The 22,477-nt window shown below is 39.7% G+C and overlaps 1 protein-coding gene across 1 annotated transcript in view; it reads right to left on the reverse strand.

Annotated features, from left to right (window-relative positions):
• The window catches only part of LOC121962023 (glucosidase 2 subunit beta-like), a 156,847-nt gene that overhangs the window by 101,548 nt on the left and 32,822 nt on the right, over positions 1-22,477 (reverse strand). Inside the window, exons 8-9 of the mRNA XM_042512194.2 lie at positions 17,694-17,772; positions 966-1,052 (exon numbers count right to left, since the gene is read on the reverse strand). Of these exons, the coding sequence (XP_042368128.1) occupies positions 966-1,052; positions 17,694-17,772 (166 nt within the window). The remainder of the gene's footprint in view (positions 1-965; positions 1,053-17,693; positions 17,773-22,477) is intronic.

The following is a 22,477-nucleotide window of genomic DNA, read 5'->3' on the forward strand; positions in this document are numbered from 1 at the left end:
TGTGTAGCTGGGAACTAATAAATAAAGGAATAAAAGCGCTGTTACAGTTTACATCTATTCAGACCCGTATGTAGCCATGTTATTAGACAAAGAAAGCTACAAATTCTAAAACATGGAAGCTTCACACACATCTCCAACCCAGAAGCACATAAAATCTATACAGTCAGCACAGTTTCAAAGCAGAAACCCAAGATTAGTGTCATCAATTCAGTATCTGACCAAATGTCTTCCCTTCTGTTTCTCAGTTATGACTTTGACTGATGAACAGAAAAGTGTTTTTTCAAAACTTTATGACGCTACAATGACATTAACTTTAACCTTTTGGATAAAAAAATCTCATTATATAATAATAATGATAATAACAGTGAAAGTGGACATTGTGACAAATTTGAAGAAATCCCTTAAAGGTGTCCAAAGACACACGTTCACGAGAATGGGATAGTGACATCGCAGTCTCTTTTACCACCAAACGAACGAAAATCTACGAAAAAAGTGGATGTTAATGCCAAATTTGGAGAAATACCAATGAACTGTTCCTGAGACACGAGTTCAAGAGAATGGAATATGCATGAGGTCACAATGACCTTTGACCACCAAAACCAAATTAGTTTAAGTCTAAGTGGACGTTTGTGCCAAATTTAAAGAAATTCCATTAAAGTTTTCCTGAAACAAGCAATTGAAATTGAAATTGAAGAAATTCCCTTAAAATGTTCCTGAAACACACATTTACAAGAATGGGATAGAAGTGACATTTGTGCCAAATTTGAAGAGGCGTTGAGATATCGCATTCACCAGAATGGGAAAGACGAAGGGATGGACAGCAAACGACACATGGATATTCGGATGTAACAGCAGACAGGCCGGCACCCTAAAGCATAATACCTTCAGCTGTGGCTATTGCTGACGCTGGGGCGTGACAACACAGAGAAGTGGGTGGTGAAAGAATGAAGAATGATGGAGCTCACCTTGACACTGTCTCCTTTCGTCAGGATGTCCCAGAGTGTGTGCTGAAACTCGGTGAGATCCATCTGATGGCCTCCTCCCAACAAGGCCTGAGGGGTGAGAGTAGTTTTTAGTCAAAGTATGATAAACAATGTAACTGAGTAGTTGAAATCAAATTGCAGACAAACACATTTAATGTGCAAACATAGAGCCTCTGTATCTTCACAGGCACTTATCACATAAGGCTTTCTCTTGTCTTGTAAATTCTTAATGCAACCTAATACATGACCTACACCACAAATGTGCACGTCTCGTCAAACAGCACGTATACTTTATGACACATATCTTAAGATGAACACAAGCTCGCACTCTTGCATCTATTGTGAGAGTGCCTGCTGGCCCCACAGGTACGGGATTATAAAAAGTGCATTAAATAACTGATAATAAACTGCATATCATCCATCCATCTCTTTAGCTCACCTTTCAATAATCCCTGCTGTCATATCTGCTTATCTATTCAAGTCACACTCTCATTAAATCTGCTTTTACAGCCAAACCAAAGAAGTTTACTGCTTGTAAAAGTCAAATACCATTAATCACTGGATATGGTTTAGTTATACAGATATACTGCATGTTTTAATTCACTGGAGGACAAACACATCGTTCCTCTGATCTGAAGAAACTTCTGCAGGAAAAAAAAACGGTTGAGAAATTGACAAGCGCATTAATCTGCTGCCTCTTGCCATCTGAAATGGAAGTCAGTGAGGCGGTGCGTACCAGCGGATGCCCATCAGTCACAGGACCTTGTGCAAGGCCTGAAAAAGCGGAATGTGATGCTGCTGCGCATTGGGAGGTAAAGGATGGGGACGGAGGGGTGGAATGTGGTGCAGCTTTCAGTGTTTATTCATCTGAAACAGAGTCCCCTGGAAGCCATTTTGGCAGCGATGTATCACAGCAGGCACTGACCTTTAGATACTATGCACAATTAAGCTAAGCTAATAAACACGACTGGATCTGGACATTTGGACTGGAAGGCAGGTGCTGTGAATCACCTTGGACGTGAGCGGCAAAAAAAGTTCTTTTGTGCTTAGGTAGTCTTTCTGGAGTCAAATCGAAATGTGTTTGTTTGAAATATGCTGTGTGCGCTGAGAGGAAATGAGCTGAATGCGGCTGAAGTTCACTGTTTGTTATGCAGCGTTCAGTCTTTTATCTTTTGTTATGGGTGACGCGCTCTCTGCATCTTGAGCTCGGCCTTAAAAGCTCAAGTTTGGTTGGACAGATTCTGTAGTAAAACTGAGAGTATTAATCCATTACTCAATCAACATATAATTAATCTACAGTATTTCTAAATATTAACTCCTTATTTAAGTCTTTTAACAAGGAAAATGTTAAATATTTATTGGTTCCACTTTCTCAATTGAAATGATTTGCTGTTTTTCACATTATTATTCAAATGGAAGACCTTGGACTGTTGGCTGTTAAGAACAAAGACATTTGAGTACATCAGGGGTTTCAAAACTTTACTTGGGAAAAAAAAGGATCAATCAATCACAAAAATATTACCTCTGTTGGACAAAGTACTGTCCCAGAAATAATTGCAATAAACGATATTGTCATTTTGAAAACATTTTATACCACTGATATATTGATTATAAGATACAACCTTTAAAAATTGTTTAAAATGAATTCTTAAGGAAGATTAGACATTGAAATTAGAATGTGAAAAAAAATATTTAACTTCATTGTAATTATCTCCACTTAATATAAACAAGAAAGTGAACGTAAAAGTACCTTAATAGAGTAGCCCAAATTACTCTATTTGAAATTTAATACTAAATTTGGCCCACAAAAAAAGAAAAAAGAAAAAAAATGATGCCTCTTGTGACTACTAGACAAGCTTAGCAAAGAACACCACAGTTTCCTCCATAATTTACGTCCTGCCAGGAATGGAAAGAAAACAAACTTGAATAACAAGGTATCAGAGTGAACAGACCAAAATGCTACAACTGTAGGTGGGAAAAAAAACAGAAAGTGAAACATCTTTTCAAAATTCTCATATCCTCATCTGAGCTGCATCTTTAAGAGATGTTATATAAATGTTGTCTTGTGGGTAAATTGCGCATTAAGCATCTCTCACTTTTATGCAGCAGCACAGTTAGTCCATAAACTGTATCTAAACTGCAATTTCTAAGAGATTTGACTCCTGTTATGTGGAAATTCACCAACAGTTCAGACAAATAAGCTCTACAGTTGATTCAGTTGAACTAACACGAACGCTGATATAACAGTATGCAGAGATATTGCCTTACAGAGAGAGAGAGAGAGAGAGAGAGAAGAGAGGAAAGATCAAATAACATTGCTACATACTGTGTTATGTTATTTGATAGACCCAGCTAGTCCCAGAAGCACAGTTCTACAAATACCACTTATATCCACCTGGCAAGAGAATATTGGGTTTCTAGTTATGAAATGCATCACCTTGCAAATATGTGGAAACAGCACAAACAAAAAGATGAGACATCTATTACAATGAACCCACACAAGTGAAAATATTACCCCTCCCACACAGTATTGAAGCATATACAGTATGTGTGCATACTAAATGTACACATATGTGATCACAGTCACATATGTAATAAAGCTGGCAGGTACTTCTGTCAGTTTGCATCATTTAAGCCTTTTTGTCACTCTGTGTCGGTATTTATGCTCAGTCCTTTACCCAATGACAAATACAGCAGAGGAGGACGTAGCTCAGATAGAAAAGTACTCGCTAGTGATCCTTGCTAGGGCTTTTCAGGCCCTTTGACAGACAAGGACGGAAACATCGACCAAAATAATAGAAGTCAGAGGCAGATTTCCCAAGACAAAAAGGACACTGGTCATCTTAGCTGATACAGAACGGTACATTCGATCCCCTGAGCCCAAAGGTCCAATTTAAAGCACAGATGGTTTTCAATGAAAGCTTTCCTGATACTTTCAGTTTAGATCTTTCTGGAACAAGTGAGACTCAAACCTCAAGTTAATTTGGTCATTAGAAATTATTCAGGCAAACCTGATGTGATTGCTCAGCACTGCTCTGTGGAATTTGGGAATTCTTCGACCCCAGCAGGAAAACGACAGGAGGTATGACCTTAAAAGGAATACTTCACCCCTGAAATTACCATTTCTGTACCAATTACTCACCCAGAGTTATGTTATATGTGGGAAGAAAACTGTTTTTCTCAACTGCCTCTGGTGAACGAAGAATCCAAAAGTAAGTAAAAGAGGGCCGTGTATAACAGCAAAATTATATTGAAATGTGCGTTGACAAACTCGTACACAACTCGTGCAGAATAATCCCAGTCTCACTTATTCGGTCGTATGCTCAGGCATTTCTAAACAGACTGCTCTTTCAGAAAGGGAACTGAACCAAAAGTGAAACTTATCATCTGTCTCTTTAAAGCCAAACCTAATTGACCAAAACAGTAATTTTACCTCGCTGAACACAGGAGGTGCTGGTCTACCGCTGCCTTGATCACTTAATTTGATTGCGTTATTGTGTGACTTTGGTGTTTTAAAGGGTTAGTTCGGACTCAGCAAAGCCACACAATAGCCCAAACAATACAAACAACCGAGGCAGTGGTAGACCAGCAGCTCATGTGTTCAGTGAGGTAAAATGACTGCTTTTGTCAAAAGAGCCTGGCTTCAAAGAGAGCTTAGGGCTGTCTGACAAATACTGTGCAGATGACTGCATAAATGAGACTTGGTTCACACTGCACAAGTTCTGTGAGTTTGTAAACGGATATTTTGAAAGATAAGGTAAAAATGCCCCATATTTGCACCAATGTTAACAAATTGTCAATACAACAAGTAAAGGATATGATAACATGATAACTGAGGTAAGAGATGGCAGGCTATTCACTAACAACTTATTTAAATACAACTGGCACTAATGAGCTTTTTACCAACTAAATGCACAATTACAGTAATTGTGACTTAAGCATCAATTGATACATCTCTGAAGCTGATAAGCCACATACTAATCTTGCAATGTATCTGCCTGATTAGGCCACCTGAGGCAAAGTAATTAGGTAAAACAAAGTCAAACTTAATACTCGAAAGCGTTTTGGCCAACTTCACTTAGATCTGCAGGCGCATAATCTTAAAGAGGAAACACTGATGCAGTTGAGCTTTCAGCTTATCCATCATTTCTTTGCTTAATCAAACTGCTGCTTGTGCATATGTTAGTGTTTAGTATGTCAGTGGAAATTGCAATAAAATTCTGTGTTTCTCGACCCAGGATCAGTTGAAACTTCAAAAAGACTTGGACCTAATTAATCAGGATGTGATAAATGTCGACACTGTGCCATGAAAAATAAATCTTTGGAAACTTTAGGGCTGCAGAGGAGTATATTTCATAAATGACAGTGGTCCCTGTGGCATTTATTCACCTGTAATAACTTGTCATCATCAGCTCTAACTTCAATTAAACAGCCCACCTATTGCGCCTTTCCAGCAAAGCTCGATTTCGGCCTTTAATGATGTAAAACTCAGGTGTTGCTGTTAGATTCTTTAACCATGCTAATGAACAGTGCCTCTTTTCTTTAGATAAAAGCAAGAGGACAGGCAGATGGATCGATATATAGCATCACATCAGTCTATATTTTGCTCAGTATCCGGGCCCAGGGAACATTTCATAAAGGCCATAGGGTCGGCTTATCACGGAGCTAAATGCCAATGTAATTATTAGTGTCTGGAGATAGTGGAAAGGGAAGCACATCCTGCGGCAGTACACATATTTAATTAATAAATGTCACTCTGTGGAGGGAGTGAAGAGAGTGTGTGAGAAAGGAGAAGGAAGCAGGGAGGTGGGGGGGAGTTAGAGTGACAACAATGCTGATTCTGACTGGAGCACACAGGCACACAGCCACACCCGCTTAACGTATAAATGCACTCTATGAAAAACACAGGAGACCGAGATTATACACGCAGGAGAACATGAGTATGATCAGGTTCTTAGTTTAACCCTTGTTATCAAAACAGCTATAGAGGTGCAGGACAGTATGCTGTCTCCAGAGAATTACGTTCACAAACCTAACCCCTGCAACTAATCTTACGTATAGTGACTTGCATATGTTACAAAAAGAAATGTGTTCTTTTATTATAGCCAAAAATGGAAAATGTTTGGAATCTTTCCCTATAGAAAGATATTATTAACAATCCTTTGTGTTTAAGGTAATGGACAGCCATCAGCGTTTTAAAATAAAGCACTAATGGCCCATGGTCAATGATGCTGATCTGGGAAATGAGGCTTTGCTTGTGCTAACTCTCGTTTGACAACCTACACTGTAAAATCTGACAAGTTGCGCTTACTTAAAATAATTTTAGAAACCGACTTGCAAAAGTAAATAGAACTATTAATCTTAATTTATGTTTACTTAATATCTACTTGTAAAATTTATTTCGCTACATTTGTTTAATTTTGTGAAGTTGGTGCAACTTAAAAATGACAAATGAAATTAACTTAACTTGAGTAAACTAAGTTAGTCTGACTGAACTTGATCATGATGAAGAGGATTTCGCCAACGGCGAAGTTAGGAGATATGTGAGTTCTGTTTTGTTAACATGTTTAAGAAATTACAAATATGATGCAACAGGTAAAATACAGAAATATAGCACAATATCCTTAGTTTACTAAAGTTGCTATAACTTAAAAAGATTGGTTTAATTTATCTTGTCATTTTTAAGTTACGGCAACTTCACAAAATTAAGTAAATACAACATTTTGAATAAAAAGTAAACTCAATAATTAGATATAAAGTAAACATAATTTATTCCATGTTATATTTACACACATTTTCTTACTTCTTCTAAGTGAAATCAACCTGTCAGATTTTAAAGTGTATTAGTGAGAACAGGCTGTAGAAATTATTTAGCAAATATTTTTTTGTATTTTCAGTGCTAAAGGGAAAGTTTGCCAGTTTTCATACGGCGTTCATCTGTGCACACTGAAATGACACAGAGCTGGTTGAACATCGATTTCTCTGTGACTATTTAACCAGCAGCTACACGTTTGGTGTTTAGTATAGCACAGACAAACACATTTTCTTTAGCTGTGTCAGCACCTTGGAAGGATTATTATCTTCTCATGAATAAGGGCGAAAAAATGAATATTTTGTGCATGTAGATATGTAATGTGGCAAATCTACAAGGCCAAACTGTAGCATCACTCATCACTGAAGTAGAACCTCTGCTGCTTTTTCATTTTGTGAAGCCATCACCGATCAACAAAAGACTGACCAGAATATAAAAAATAACTTCGTACAAAAACATCTTTTCATAGCATTTTGGCCTTTAAAGTCAGCAAACATTTCCGTCATCATGACGTCAAATCGTTGGACCCAAGTTTACTGAAATAAATGCAGAGACAAGAGAGGTGCACACTCATGCCACTGCTGTTCAGTAACAGAAGTCTGAGTCCCGTCTTACTTTGGTGAAGGTCAGAGGGGTCAGGTGTCCTGTCTCTTTGCTTTTCCTGCTGTCAAGGAGTATACACACAACAGGCAGCTTGTCACACAGGACGCAAGTTTCCATGATGCCCCCGTGCTTCTCTCTCGCTCCTTGCCCCCCTCAATCACAACCCCCTATTTTGGAGTGCTACTTGAGTCATGACTACACCTGGGACCCTCTCGCCTCGGTGCCATTTCTGTCATTGGATCAGCTGCTGACTCCAGCCCTATATCCCCTGTCTTTTGTTCTCTGCCCACGTATTAACTCTGAGCTGCCTGGAGAACAGAAAAGCAGTTGAGGCAGCAATGAAAAAAGAAAATAGATCAAGGTCCTGGAAAGCTGAAAAAAAAAGATGTGTCTAAATGTTTCTTATGCAACAATTTCTATCCCTCTTACACATGTCTTCTGAAGGCGACACTCCTCAGCACACAGAAGTGGGTATCCTTATTTGGAAACAATAGCAGGCGTGCTTCTGAGGCAACTGTTAAGCTATTGCAAAGCAGATGCTTTTTTCTCTCGCCAATCAATTTAACACCTACACCTCCCCTCTCCTCCTTCATGCTGGCTTTGGCTCATCAGTTTTAAATGGCACAAGGCTTTCTTGCATTGTTCTTTTGACTTACTCAGAGGACAAGAAATGTCTCTGCTGAAGTAACAGCCCTATCCAGCCTTAATCACCAATAGGTTGGGTCAGCACAGACTAAAAGAATAAAGCGCAGCAAGAAAACATAGTACAAAAAGACACATTGTTGCAGTATGTGAAGACTCACTGGATTCTTACACTTCTGTAGAGGCAATTATATTTCAGAGAGTCTGTAAAAACAGGATGAAGATTTGGAAACAATTTTTTCCCCCTCTGAATCTCGCGCTAGACAGAATTGCAAGGGAAAAAGCCATCTGTGTCTGACTCTTATCCCTGGCTTCTCCAGAGCCTGGATGAGCCTGAGCCAGCAAATGTCAGTCGGATAAAGACCAAGCCTGACAGACAGACACAGGAGTTTTGTCATTCCGTGTGTCATCCCTTTGCTAGCAAGCCCAATCTTTGCCGGTCTCAAAAGCCCAGAGATGATGGGGGAAGGAAACATTCTCAGGGTGAACGTCAGGTTGTGTAACTCCTCCAAGTGCCACAATAGCTGAAACGTTGAGGACGTGCACTATTCTGGTGCCCCTGCGGCCTTTAAGAGCTTTCATTATTGTCTTATGTGCTGCACGGTGGGGTCACCATGGAAACACATCAACCGTTTCACCACTAAGGATATGAGGTTCCTCAACAAGATGTTTTTCCAGGAGCCAGTGGTCTGTCTGGGGTCAGTGGATATGAGATGTGACTTGATATTTAGAAAGAAAATACAGATTTCTGCAGTTCATCTGCAAACAAAAGCAGTTCAGAGCGATGTGTGAAGCTTTAGACTGAAAAGCCGAGCAATAAGCAGGTGACAGGGGGCCGGAGAATAATCTATTTTTGATGACTGACTTTCTTTAGAATCTTATCGTAATTTTTAATCATGTAATGCATTCGTTTTAACAAAATATTTTGAGCAAAAATTACAAAAAAAAAATTAGTCGCTCAGGTATTAGTTTTACATTTTTATAATATCTAATATCAATACCTAAAAACTATTCTTATTAAAGAGAAATTCTGAATTTTTCAACCTGAGCGCCACCCTCTCATCCAAATATGGCCACTTGTGACTGAAAAAATCTAAGATGGCGAAGCCCAAAATGTCAAACTTGAGGCTTAAAATATGAGTCCATAAACCAATGGGTGACATCTTGATGACTACGTCCACTATTTTTATACAGTCTACGGGCTTTTTAGCTATATGTCATAGATTTCTATGCAGTTAGCTACAAACGCAAATCCAGGGAACTACTTTCTGTGTCTAAGTTTGTTTGGACTCGGAAAAAAGTATTTTAATTGGAAAATTTAAGTTTATTTGGTTAATGCTGCTTGCCTCTACAAATTTTGTTTAATATCATAACAACAAAGGCTATGAGTGCAAAGTTAGTATGACTCATAGCCAGAATGGCAAAAATTATGAGAATAAGACTGGGTTCAAAAACACCTTTTTTTTCCTTTTTGAGTTATAATCCTTAAAATGTTCTTAAAATCAAACCCTGGCATTCCTGCATTGGATTGAATTTGCCTTCACACAGATGAGGTATAGAGGCATTTCATGCAACATATAATCCAGTATTACATTTTTTAAATTTTATATCAGCCCTAGTATTTACTGTTCACTCTCCTAAAGCCGCATGAGAGCTGTATCAAGTTACTACTAATTCATTCCAACTTCTTTCTACTGCTGCACCAATATGGCAACATTTTGAATTTGAAGCGGCCAAAAAGCGGACGTGAATCCTTCCACTGTCATTCATGGGCTCTCTTAGTCTCATCACAATTCATTCAGGAGGTGCTGCTAAGTTAAGTGCTACATCCAGTGGTAACATTCAGTATATCGATCCAGTTCTGTTTGGTTTAAATCAAACCGGTTTGAACATTTTTACACCAGCCCACCGTAGCACAGAAAATACACCTACAAAATGACACAAGTAATTTAAGTAACAGGCTCCACATCCTCCGACACCTCACTAAGGTAACCAGTTCCTGGTAGCAGTACAAAGCTCTGCTGCAAGTGAAAAACTAGTCACTCTGTGCACAGCATAAAATAATTTTTACTGACTTATTTCAACAACTAATGTCTGTCTGACTAACGTTGCTAAAAGGGAGGATTTATTTGTACAAAACCCTACTTTTTTTCACTAAAAAAACCTAAGCACAGTGTCATCTAGCTGGAAGGAGATCACCGGGAAGCTGAAAGTTTCTGCTAAGGTAAAAAACCATTTCTACGAACAAGCTGATCTCCAGCACACAGCTGATAGCTAACATTATCTGGTTTGTTTACATTAAGTTACACATGTATCTGGCATTACGCAACGCTACATGCTAGTTTGTTTGGCTTAATATCAAACCGGTTTGAAAATTTTAACACCGGCCCAGCCATAAAAGTAGCCACTTGTCAAGCTTTTGCTGCAGTATTAAAGCGTACTTATCACTACAACTGAGCACAGTTGTCGCCAAATTAACCAGAACTCAAATCTTCAGGAATACAACTTAAATATTATGACTTTAACTATATCAGCCACTCCAACTTTACAGTAACAAGAAATGCATATACATAAAATAAGCCGATTATCCACTTCCTGTCATTAGCATAACTTATAAATAATCCCTCTAAAATGTTCCTGAAATGTTCGGGGGGTATTTAGAGAGTACTCCCACTGCTCAAACATCCTCTCTGTTCTTGTGATACAGTGCAAGATCACTGATCAATGCATTCACCTGGGAAGCACCAGCATAGATTGTCCCAGAGGAAACCAAAGTCTATTCTCTCTGGACGTTGCTCATTGCACAGTGTGTACCCTGTTCTTGAGAGCTGCAGTTACACGGGTGCAACATCAATAGTATTTGTCAAGTGGTTAAAGCTGATAAGAATACAAACGATTGCCTTGAGCTTGCTTTAAGGCTGGTTTGTCAGTACAGCTTGTAAGACAGAATTTTCAGCGATGGAGTCAAAGCGGTACAAACACAGCTGTGCGATTCAACTTTCTTAAGTCTGACAGTGTAGTATTTTTTTATACGTCTCACTTTTCTTCCCATTATTTATCATACTTCACAGGGATGCTATAAAAACAAGGGAATACTGTCGAGAACCAACTGTAAATAGAAAGCAGGTAAAGAAAAAAGTGGCGGATAAACAGATAGAGTGAAGACTGACTGACAGATACAGACTCCTCTTGATATAAGACCTCGTTCAGGACTTGTTGGAGCAGCATAAAACGATGCCTCTTCACTTTGCTCCTTCCCTCTCTTCCCTTTGACCTCCCACTGGTTCCATTACCTGTGCCACCCGCGCGACCTCGAGCGCATCCAATCACGGCAGTTACATAACAAAACAGGAGTGCGGAGGAGATTGGAGGTGCAGAGGAGCAGGGCAAGGCAAGAGATTGAGGAGTGTCAGGTGTGCAGCCTGAAACAAATACAAAAAAAAAGTCTTTCGCAGCCACCACCCAAATCAGTCGTTGCGCCCCTCCTCTGCCTCCCCTCACTGTTCTCCTATCTCAAAAGAACATGACACGTTACAGCATTTTTTTAGCAGGTCAGTTTTCTCTACCTCAGCTCTACAAACCGCATATCAACTCCACCTCTGGTTTCAGCCTGTCATTTCACATTATATAGCTTGAAAGCACTCCAGCTGGGAAGCAAAAATATGACGCGTGTGATGGGAGGTGATGAATGGTACTGAGGGGGGAAAGGCGCAGACAACCCCCTTTTTCCCCCTCAGCTATCCCAGCCGGCCTCATATACCCCAGCAGGCTTTTAACACAAGACTATAATCTTGTTGGAATACAGAAACGGATATGCAAAACCCGTATGTGGCTGCCAGTGTTTACGACCATGATTCTGCTCGCCTGCACATACCTAATTCCGCCATCTACGTTGCTGAGATCACACAGTGTAATCTGTGCATGGTTTACCTTTACCACTGTGTAATCCACAAGCAAACACAGCGTGGTATGGCAAGCCTGTGCATGCACTGTAAAGCAACATCATGGCCTACATCCATACTCACTTCAATGAAATCCTAAGTACAGCTTAGGTCTGCAGATACCAAACTTCTAGGTTACTCTCAGTGACGTAAGAGCATGCATTGCTCCATATAAAGGCATTTCAGAGAGTTAAATACAGAAAGTGCAAAAAAAAAAAAACTGCACTTGCAGTCCCATCCAGACCCAAAACTCTCCCCAGAACACACACACACAAAATCTTAGAATCAGTGCAAGCTTACGAAACCTTGCCACAAATGTATGAAAAAGGAAATTCTTGGAGGCAGAGAATTGTTCATTTCGGAACAGGAGGGATCTCTCTCTCTTTTTTTGAGAGAGCGAGGCAGGAAAACAGCACCAGAGGCCCAGCCCATGACAAAACAAAGAGATTAAATGACCTGTGAATGTGACTTTCCATTTTTCCATTAGCTCACACTCAGCTTAGAGGCCTGCTGCCCCCTTCTGGAGGATGGCTAGACATCATCAGGCAAGATGTGCTATAAAGCCTCTCTTTCTATTCATGTGATTTGAATTATAATACTTTGGCTTGATTAAATGTGCAACAGTTATAGTCAGGGTTATGCTTTGACTCTAGATGGACTCGGCAGTTTATGTGCAGCGTTGTATAAAAAGTCAAATGCCATTATACTGTATTAAACACAACATTTTAAAAGCCTCCTCTCTGATTCAATATGCATCTCTAAATCTATCTCTTCACTGAAATCTTGCACGTTCACTCAGGAGCCTAATTCTTGCCTTCAAGATAAAATAGCTGAAATCTGCCCTCTTGGTACACAATACAAAAACAGAATGCTAATATGCCGGGCCCCCCTCTGAAGTGAGATTTCAGTGTTGGCTGAGGCCAAATGTCAACCAGCCCAAACAGATGGTGTGAAGAGCCGGGCCGAGCGGCTGACCTTGGTTGGTAGTGACTCGGGGTGGGAGGGCAACGCGAGGTGCTGGGTGTTTGTTTTCTGTGTAGTGGTGGATGTTGTGAACATCAAGAGAGCTCAGTGTTGTTGCCAAGAAAGAGAGGTGAAGTCACGTCAGGCCGGCTTGCTTTGCAGGTGTGCTTTCTGGCTCGGCGGGATGCTGTCAATCTGTCACTGTGACAGAAAGAATGTCACAGATGGGTAAATGGTATAGGAAAGGTTTTTGTTGTTGATAACTATAATCGTGTTATGGAGAGTCTTTTGACATAGCTTTTCTTCTAAATGACTTAAAATGCCTACTTTATTATCCAAATTGTACATTTTTAACATGACAACAGTTTGTTTCAGCATTAATTACTGTATATCTTTCTTTTATCCATATTCATAATTTTTGAGACAATTTTGTTTATAGTATTCAATAATATTGAGTTTCAATGTTTATTCTTGATCAATTTCTTTTTAGAGTCCATAGAAAGAAAAAATTAAAATTTGTGAAAATTCCACGAAAACTTGGCCAAATCCCTCTGCTGGTGAAGATCATGTGATATGGTTAAAACCTCCAGAACAGCAATTAAATTAACATTAAACCAGCACTACTTTTGTATTTAAACACTAAAATACTCAACTGTTTTACATCATAATAGATAAAAGCCAGTATAAGATTAGAATAGACATCTACTCAGTCTATATAAGAAAATAATACAGCTTTAAAGTAGATTCTTTTTCTATCAAGCACTGAAAAAAAGGAGTATCTAGTGCAGTGGGGCTATACCATACAGGATTTCTTAAAGCTAGTTATAGATGCCAAAGAGTTCATTATAATGAGATCTTTAAGGTTATGTTTTTCCCGGTGTCCATGCACCACTAGGTCTTAACTACACTATCTTTATTTCTGCCTTGTTACCAACTAATGACAGCTTGTCTACTGTATATAGGAACCCCTTGGGTATAGCCAATATTGTTAAACTGTGAAACAAGTAAGATTTCCATACACACTAGCAAGCTGTTATTGGGAATTCCCAACATCCATGTACCCACAGCAATGTTTTTCATGTGCTGACTTTATTTTTTGTTATTATTCTTATTATTTTTAAGTGATATCACGACCAAAAGGTGTTCGCATGCAAAAAGGTTGACTTATTTTATCCAGTTGTTCAAAAGACAAAGAAAAACAAATTCTACACTTGGTCTCTCTGTGTTTCTGGTAGACTGAATACGGGGCTGTGAAGGGAGGCGGGTAGGTAGTAGATGGATAAGTGAATTTCACCTCTGCACAAATGCCTATTTCTTGAGAGAAGGCAATTTCCTGCAGCTCTGTTCACCAGCACACTCCAAGCTTGGTCACACATCAGTGCTTCTGAGAATGTATTGTCCTATGGGTAATGCCAAAAGAGAGGACAGTCCTTTCTTTGCAAGATTTTGCTAAGACATTTCCTGCAAATGCTTCGAATTGGTAGTATTTGAATGATCTGTTCAGGTCTCAATGCTGCTATGTTTTACATGTGTTTAAAAGATGAAACACTCTACTTGGATACCTTCGATTACCTTCTGAAAGCGAGTGAACTTGAATCTACAATGACGATGGTTCCTACAGGAGTGGAGAGGCTATAACTTAATGATAGAATAGTGAGAGAGCGCCACGCCAGAATATCCCTTTTCCCTCCCGAGTGGAGTGCCTCCTTTGATCATCAAATTGTTCTCCTGAAAATCCTCTCTGTTCTTGAATTATCTGGGCCGCTGAAGTGGAAACTAAATTTTCTGTGGAGGCCAAAGCTTCTTAAGAGAAAAGGAAAAAGAATGGGGGGGGGACTAATAAAAAGGTGTGAAAATGACATAAATTGAATAAGCGTGCAAAAAACAATATATGGCCCTATCCCTGAGTGTGACAGGAGAAAAGTAATCAAGGTCTTCAGACATTACAACTGAGCACCGATGAGGAAATAACTCTTTTTCCTTCCTGTCCACATATATAAAAAAAAACAGCACGTGGTGTTATTGCATTCTCCCAACAACTGTGGTATTTATTCATCAGTCTGAAAGGATTTAAACACATTCTGGGTATGCACTGGTTGTACTGCAGCGTAATTGCAATGTTAAAGTCACCAGAAAATGTATTTCTATGATAGAAATGCCAAGAAGGCGGTAGAACAGAATTAATAGATTGTTACAGAGGAAAATCATTTCTCTAAATCCATCCCAGTACACAGAATTAACTTCTCGTATGGTACGACTGTTTCTGCCCTTGGACCTTGATTAAGGTGCTAACACAAGGCCGCTTGTCAGTTCTAATGTAAATTGCCTGTTAACTACTGTCAATGGCGCCCCGTTTAATTTGCCTGGCTTGATCGCCGTTTGTTGTGGTTGCAGTTAAGCACACATTTTCATATTCATGCATATTCATACTGATTCATCCTCTTCACATGCAGTTCAATTCATTAGGAATGCCTCCCCGTTAGCCAGCAGAAATAACAAACGAGTGCTGATTTTTCCCATCCGGCAGTCTTTCATGTTGCCTATAGCGTTGGTGCTGCTTTTTTTTCCCTGGTATATACTAACACCACAACATCCTGACATTATCTTTAGTTAGATATTTTACGGCAGCTAAAATTAGCAAGCCAATGCAAGATACACACCGTCACCACCAAACAGAGTGGGGGATATTTCTACCTTCAACCAGAAATACTGCAAACTTCATTTGTGAGAAATCTCTTTAAACACATTTGCAGCAATGTGACAGCCTACTCACAAGCTGAACTTTTCCTGCCCTGCAGTGGGAGAACCCAGCAGAGGTTTTTTTATTGTTGTTTTTTTTTTTGTTTTTTTTGCATGAGCATATGATTGTGCATACCAATTGCAATTTATAGCAGAAAAAGGGAAGAGGGAGACGAAGTGGAAAAAAATTGAGCTCTAGCCATTTTGTTTACAGCCAGAGATTTTGATATCTGCTGCCTGGTAAGAGGAGAGGCTCAACAAGTTTAAAGTGAAACCGACAGCCGCATTCTCGCACGTTGCAGCTTGAGGGAAATTCACTGTTGGGAAACTGTGCTCGTCCTGTTCAGAATTCAAATGAATTTGGAAGGGACCCTGTTGTACGAGTGGAGAAAACAGTGAACCCCGACAGACAGACAGTCAACCCAAGCAAAATACAAAAACCACACAGAAGCCAAGGTGGATGAACGTGTACATCAGCCACTTTTTTGGCAAATCTGACAAATGCTAAACTAGACAACTTGTCTGTGTGGCAAATATTGGATATCTTAAAGCATTCACATTAGATGTGGATCAGATAGACTGTATTTGCGGATGATTATGGTGGCGTGCAATAGTGAGATTACAAGCCTCTTTTACACGGGTAGTTCAGGGCGGGAATATTGTGCCGTTCTGCCACATCGCTGTTCTGTATCTAAGGTATAAGAGTTAAGCCGCCATGAGAGATGGTAACAGCGCCGAAATGACTATTGTATAAACATGACACCTGACGGGATGGTATGTTTTGACGACGTGTTATGTGCGCGACCCACCCCAGGAGATCTAAAAAGTAGCTGTTAGCATCTAGCAGCTAACTCACAGAAGAACAGCGACCGTAAATGTCAGCAAACTGGGAAAACAATGAGATTAAGAAGCTCCTTAGCCTCCAAACACAAGACAAGATCAGCCGCCATATATAACAGGGACTGCAAATGTTAATGCCATGTTAATGTCATTATTATTGTTTATAAAGTGCTGCTGATGCTATGTTATATGTCACACTAGAGGCCAACGCTGTTGCTTTAATGTGTCATGCCTCTCTCGATTCTGCGATGCTGTCATGCTGGTTGAAATTACACACTGGAGCCACATAATGCCACAGTCATTTAGTTTTTGGTAAAAACATAAAGACGGCATGAAGAAGGGACTCGGGCCCTATTGTGTCATTGAGTAGCACCTTTTTTTTAACAAAATCAGTTTGCTTCCCTTCTCTTTTCTGTCTTTCTTTCTTTCTTTACTTGGCGAAGCTATATTTAGAGACAAAATTCTCACACAGGGGCAGATTAAAGCATTTTGCATCCATAAAGTGTGAGAGGGGCCTCAGAGAGCTTCCACTCATTTTTGTAAAGTCACTTTGCTGTCTCGATCTTTTTTCCTTTTTGAAACAATGAGTTCCCTGTTTTGGTAGGCTGTATTTAAAGACAAATCATAGCGCAGGCGCGGACTAAACCATTTTGCTCCTTTAAGGGGTGTGAGAGCCTCAGGGCTTCCACTATTTTTTTGTACACTAGGTTCAGTTTTTCAACTCTTTCACTCAGCCAATATGAAAATAATGATCAAACTAAATACATAGAAATAAAAAAACAAAACAAAATTTTTCATCCGAGGCTTTTTGCAGGGATCCCTCCAATACGACATCCCTGATAAGACCTTAAGCGCCAAGATGTTTCAGAAAAATTACTCAGCCATTGTATTGTTATGCTGATCTTTTCATGAGATGTCTTGACCAAAAGAAAAATAAAGAATAAACTCACCCATATCCTTTAAGTGGACATGCGGTAATCCCATGTATTCAATGATACTTCGCTGTTTATTATAAAAATCTTACCACACACTTTGTCAGAAAAACCAAGCATCTCAAGGTCAGATATATGGATTTAGGCCTTTTGACACAGTGAAGCCTCAGTGGCCTCTGGACCTCACTATATGTACAAGTATTCTAGTATTCAACTGTATGGAAAAAAGACAACTCACCACTGCTTCATCCTCAGAGAGAACGCGTTCTTCATCATGGATGAGTGCCACTTTAGCCTGGACTTCATCCACCGTTATACTGTTGAAAAAATACACATATTAAAATACAGACACAGATAACAGCAGTGTGTTTTGGTGCAATGACTTGGTAAATATGCCCCCCCTTCTTCTTGAAATATTGTGCAGAGGGATCTGTAATCGTCGCAGCTGATTACTATGAATGAATTTAAGTCGATTTTAAAGAACAGTGAAAAAAGTACTCTTTGTCAATGTGACAGCTGTTAAAATGTTAACGGAAATATTTTAACTTATCTTTTGTATTACATTATAACTGGATGTAATGCTTGAGTGTGTGGGAGTTGTACTATGTGTAACTTGTACAAAGAGGCATGTGCAAAATATCCATATCATATCACAATTTGTACAGTCCTCCTGCACTAAAATCAATAAACCCTAACCCAGTTCAAGTCAACTTTAAAAAAATTAATAAATAAATAAAAGTCATGTCAAAACATATGAGTTCCAGTGTTGAGATGAGTTTAATGAAACTAATCAGCTTGGGTTTACCAATATGTGGTTAATGTCAGCATTTCTCACAGTTTAAAGAAAAGGTATATGGGTATATATACGATTGGTTGATCCTATTATGATGTTATCGTCAACGCCCTCACCACTGCAACGAGCACCAACAACCTGTTCACAATGTATGTATTCCAGAGCACCTGCAGCCAGAAAACATTTCCTCTGGCCTTGCTGTAGGGGAACTTGAGCTTTGCAGGACAGAAAAACTTTTGAGACACAAAAAAAATTAATATTGTAATTTTGGACCCAAAGCACGATCTTTTGGCTACACAAAACATGGCTTATGATGCACAAGCTTGTTGGAGTTATCAATTAACCAGTCGGTACCTCCGTTTTCCTCTAGAGATGACAGAATGAAGCAGCACTGGCTAACTCACTGTATACTGATTTATAATAAGCGTTATTGGTGTTTCAAGTGATATGAGGGTAAATTAAAAAAAGGTGCTTTACAGGGAGGTTTGCTCTTTGGGTCAGTTTGGGCTTCGTCAACACTGTACTGATGCAGATTCCCTGTCCATTTAGCCTATTTCCCTCTGAGTGGCAAACAACATGCAGCACAATCAAAATCACACACACCACCTCTTATCCTGGAACACTTAGATCTTTTCTTAAGCCACTCTTCCCTGCTGGTGTCTTTCTTCCTGAGGTTCCACCTAAACTAACATTACTGAGCTGAGATAATGACTGCATAGCCAGGATCAATCCCGGGAGTCCATCAAAAGCGGAAGTGCAGGCAAACATACAAAGCGAATAGCTTGTTCCACTACAGAGGATCAATGCTCGGGGTAAGTGCTGGAGAAAAACAATGGCTCTCTCCATTGTGAGGCGGCACAGGCTGCAGAGCAGCGCCTCTGAAAATCTCATATGATGAAAACTGGCTTTGGCCTCAATCACAGAATGCTCTTACACACATACAGATCATAAAAGTAGGTGCTTTGCAATGCACACCTACAGTGGGCTTGACAGCAATAAACATTAGGGAACTCACTTTAAAACACACATTCACTTATAATCCTAACAGAGGGGAGGGGATAAAAAGCACAACCTGTTCATGGGCCTTTGGGAGGCTCCATCATGGTTCATTTCCTGAAGCAGTTGGTAGACTCTATTTATAGGCCAGCATACTGGTACCAGTTAATCCTGCACTGGGCTGCCAACTGCCTGCCAGCTGGCACAGTGGGTTGCACTTGTGTGTGGTGCTTGGGAAGGTTCGGGATGAAATAATGGCAAAGAAGCCCACAAGCTACCTTAATGACCAATGAGTGGGAAAAATGTATTTCCCCTTTAGTACAACCCCGATTCCCAAAAAGTTGGAACTCTGAGTAAAATACAAATAAAAACAGAATGCAACGATTTGTAAATCGGTGCATTCTGTTGCATTCTTTGATATATATTCAATTAGGTACAAAGACATTTAATGTTTTTATCTGATAAACTTTATTGGTTTTTGTAAAAAATCACTTATTCTGAATTTTAAACCTGCAACATGTTCCAAAAAAGCTGGAACAGGGGCATGTTTACCACTGTGTGATGTCACCTTTTCTTGTAACAGCATTCAGTAAGCTTTTAGGAATGAAGGACATAAATTGTGGAAGTTTTGAGGTGAAATTCTTTACCAGTTCTACTTGACAAATGACTTCAGCTGTTCAACATTCAGGAGTATTTGCTGTGATATTTAGTGCTTCATAATGTGCCACGCATTTTTAATTTGAGTTACAACTGGACTGCAGGCAATCCAGTCTAGTACCCTAACTCTTTTACTACGAAGCCACGCTGTTGTAGCACCTGCAAAATGTGTCATGGCATTATATGTTAGAAAAAGCAGGGCCGTCCCAGAAAAAATGTTGTTTGGATGGCAGCATATGTTGCTCCAAAATCTGTATGTACCTTTTAGCATTCATGGTGCCTCCACAGACATGGAAGTTACAACACAACACTGCAAACACTAACACCTCCCCCATACCATCACAGATTTTGGCTTTTGAACTTTGCACGGGTAACAATCTGGATGGTCCTTTTCCACTTTAGACAGAAGATACAATAACCATGATTGGGTCAAGGGAATTTAGTGGCGTTTCTGGATGTTGTTGATGTATGGCTTTAACTTTGCATGGTACAGTCTTACCTTGCATCTGTAGATGCAGCAATAAACTGTGATTACTATCAATTGTGAGTGTTCCATTTAGAAATACCCTTTATACGATGAGGTCGGTTTTTAATGCAGTGCAGTCTAAGGAGTAAAAGGCCAAAGGCATTTAATGTTGGTTTTCAACTCTGCCCCTTAAATGGAGAGATTTCTTCTGATTCTGTGAATCTTTTGATAATATTATGGATTGTAGTTTGTGAAATCCATAATTCCTTCCAATTTTTTTTGAGAAAAGTTGTTCTGAAACAGTTGGACTGTTTGCCCATGCACTGCTTGTAAACAACTGAGTCTAATAGGGATGCTCCTTTCATACCCAGTCATGATACTATTACCTGTGTCCTGTATAATGTTCCAAACAGGTGATTTTTGAGTGTTCCCTAACTTTACCAGTCTTTTGTTGCCCCTGTCCCAGCTTTTTCAGAATGTGTTGCAGGCATCAAATTCAGAATGAGCACATATCTACAAAAAACAACAAGTTTTATCTGTTTGCATATTAAATATCTTGTCTTCATACTGTATAAAATTGAATACAGGTCAACATATATTTGCAAACCATTGCATTCTGCGCTTATTTACATTTTAAACAGCGTCCCAAAGTTTTTGGGAATCAAAGTTGAACGAACTGATGGAAAGAAACTCACTGAACTGTTACTGATTACACCATCAAGATGTGACCAAAAAGTGTGAACCTGATAACCCACAAATCACTGGAACAATGGTTTTTCTGCTATAGTTTGTTTGTTTTTAGACACAATTATGATGATAATCAGCAGCATGTTAGCTTCTGACATATTCCTTTATGTATTTTCAGAGAGGATTCAAAACTGTGAAAAAAAATGTTGCCATTTTTGTTATGAAGCAATTATTGGTGGCTAAATAGACACAAAAATGAGATTAGTTCACAGTATAAATGAGAGAACAATTATCTGTGAATCTGCATTAAAGATAATTAGCAATTCCAATCGAGTAGATTAAGAACGGGGTAGTGTTTTGCTAAGTGTCATTAGGGACAAAGCCAAGAGCTTTTTTGTACAAGATAAAGAGTCTGCAATGTGCATGCTAATCCGGTTCAAAGTCAGCAAATTGCCTGGCAATGTGCAAGCATCAGGTATATCGGCAGTGACTTTGGACTTTGCATTTATCAAAACGGAAACTAAATCAAGCTTGACACTTGGGCGTGTGAGCTGCAGCGCTTTACAGGAAAAAATGGTGATGTAGCATACATATACAAAACCTCCACCACCTGCTTTATTCAAATGGGCATCAATACATGTCCTGCCTCAAGATGGCCAGCTCACCAGATCCCATTGACTGACGGACTGAAACAACGGCTGGATAGAAATAAGCGGCACTTGCAGATATTTCAGCTTAGTAATGTGTTTGTTTAAGCACAGCCCGTGGAGAGACACCGCCTGGGATAGAGTGGATGGATGGAGGCAGAGCTGGGGAGGGATTGGAGGGGGGCAGAAGGGCTGAATAATGGTACACATCCAGACGCAGGAATGCATAAGTGGGCACATAGCGCTCTCTGGAAAAAAACGCTGCACAAGCACTTCGTCCTCGATGCAGCCATATGTTTTATAGCGCTTTCAGTTTACTATGCCCAGCCCTGCTTCCTTTCCAGGAGAATATGCCCAGTTAGCTTAAGCAGTATTGATTTTTTTTTCCAGGCGTGGTGTGGGAAGGTGAGGAGCGTGATGGGTGGGGATAGCAGTGGAGGAAAAGCATGAAGGGGACACGCTCATTGGATGTGACGTGCTCTGTTTTTCTGCCAGCCGCCAGCACATTTAAATATCTTGCTTGAAAGCAAAATGGATGCCATTTGCTTTAAAGCTGGCAGAGGTTAAACACTGCTCACGACAGCAAGTGAGTCAGCCTGGGTGGCTGAGGGGGAAGCTGGGAGATTGGGTAGGGGGGCGACAAGTGGGTCTGTTGGGACTTGAAGATTAAACAATGCAAATAAGGCAATGAATTACTTTTTGAAGTTTGCTGAAGAACAAATGGGTGTAGGAGTTGCAGGGAATGAGATGTGTGCACTCAGCTCAGACTGATGAGA

Source organism: Plectropomus leopardus, chromosome 23, assembly GCF_026936395.1.
Source record: "Plectropomus leopardus strain MGB_pleo_1.0 chromosome 23, ASM2693639v1, whole genome shotgun sequence".
NCBI lineage: Eukaryota > Metazoa > Chordata > Actinopteri > Perciformes > Serranidae > Plectropomus > Plectropomus leopardus.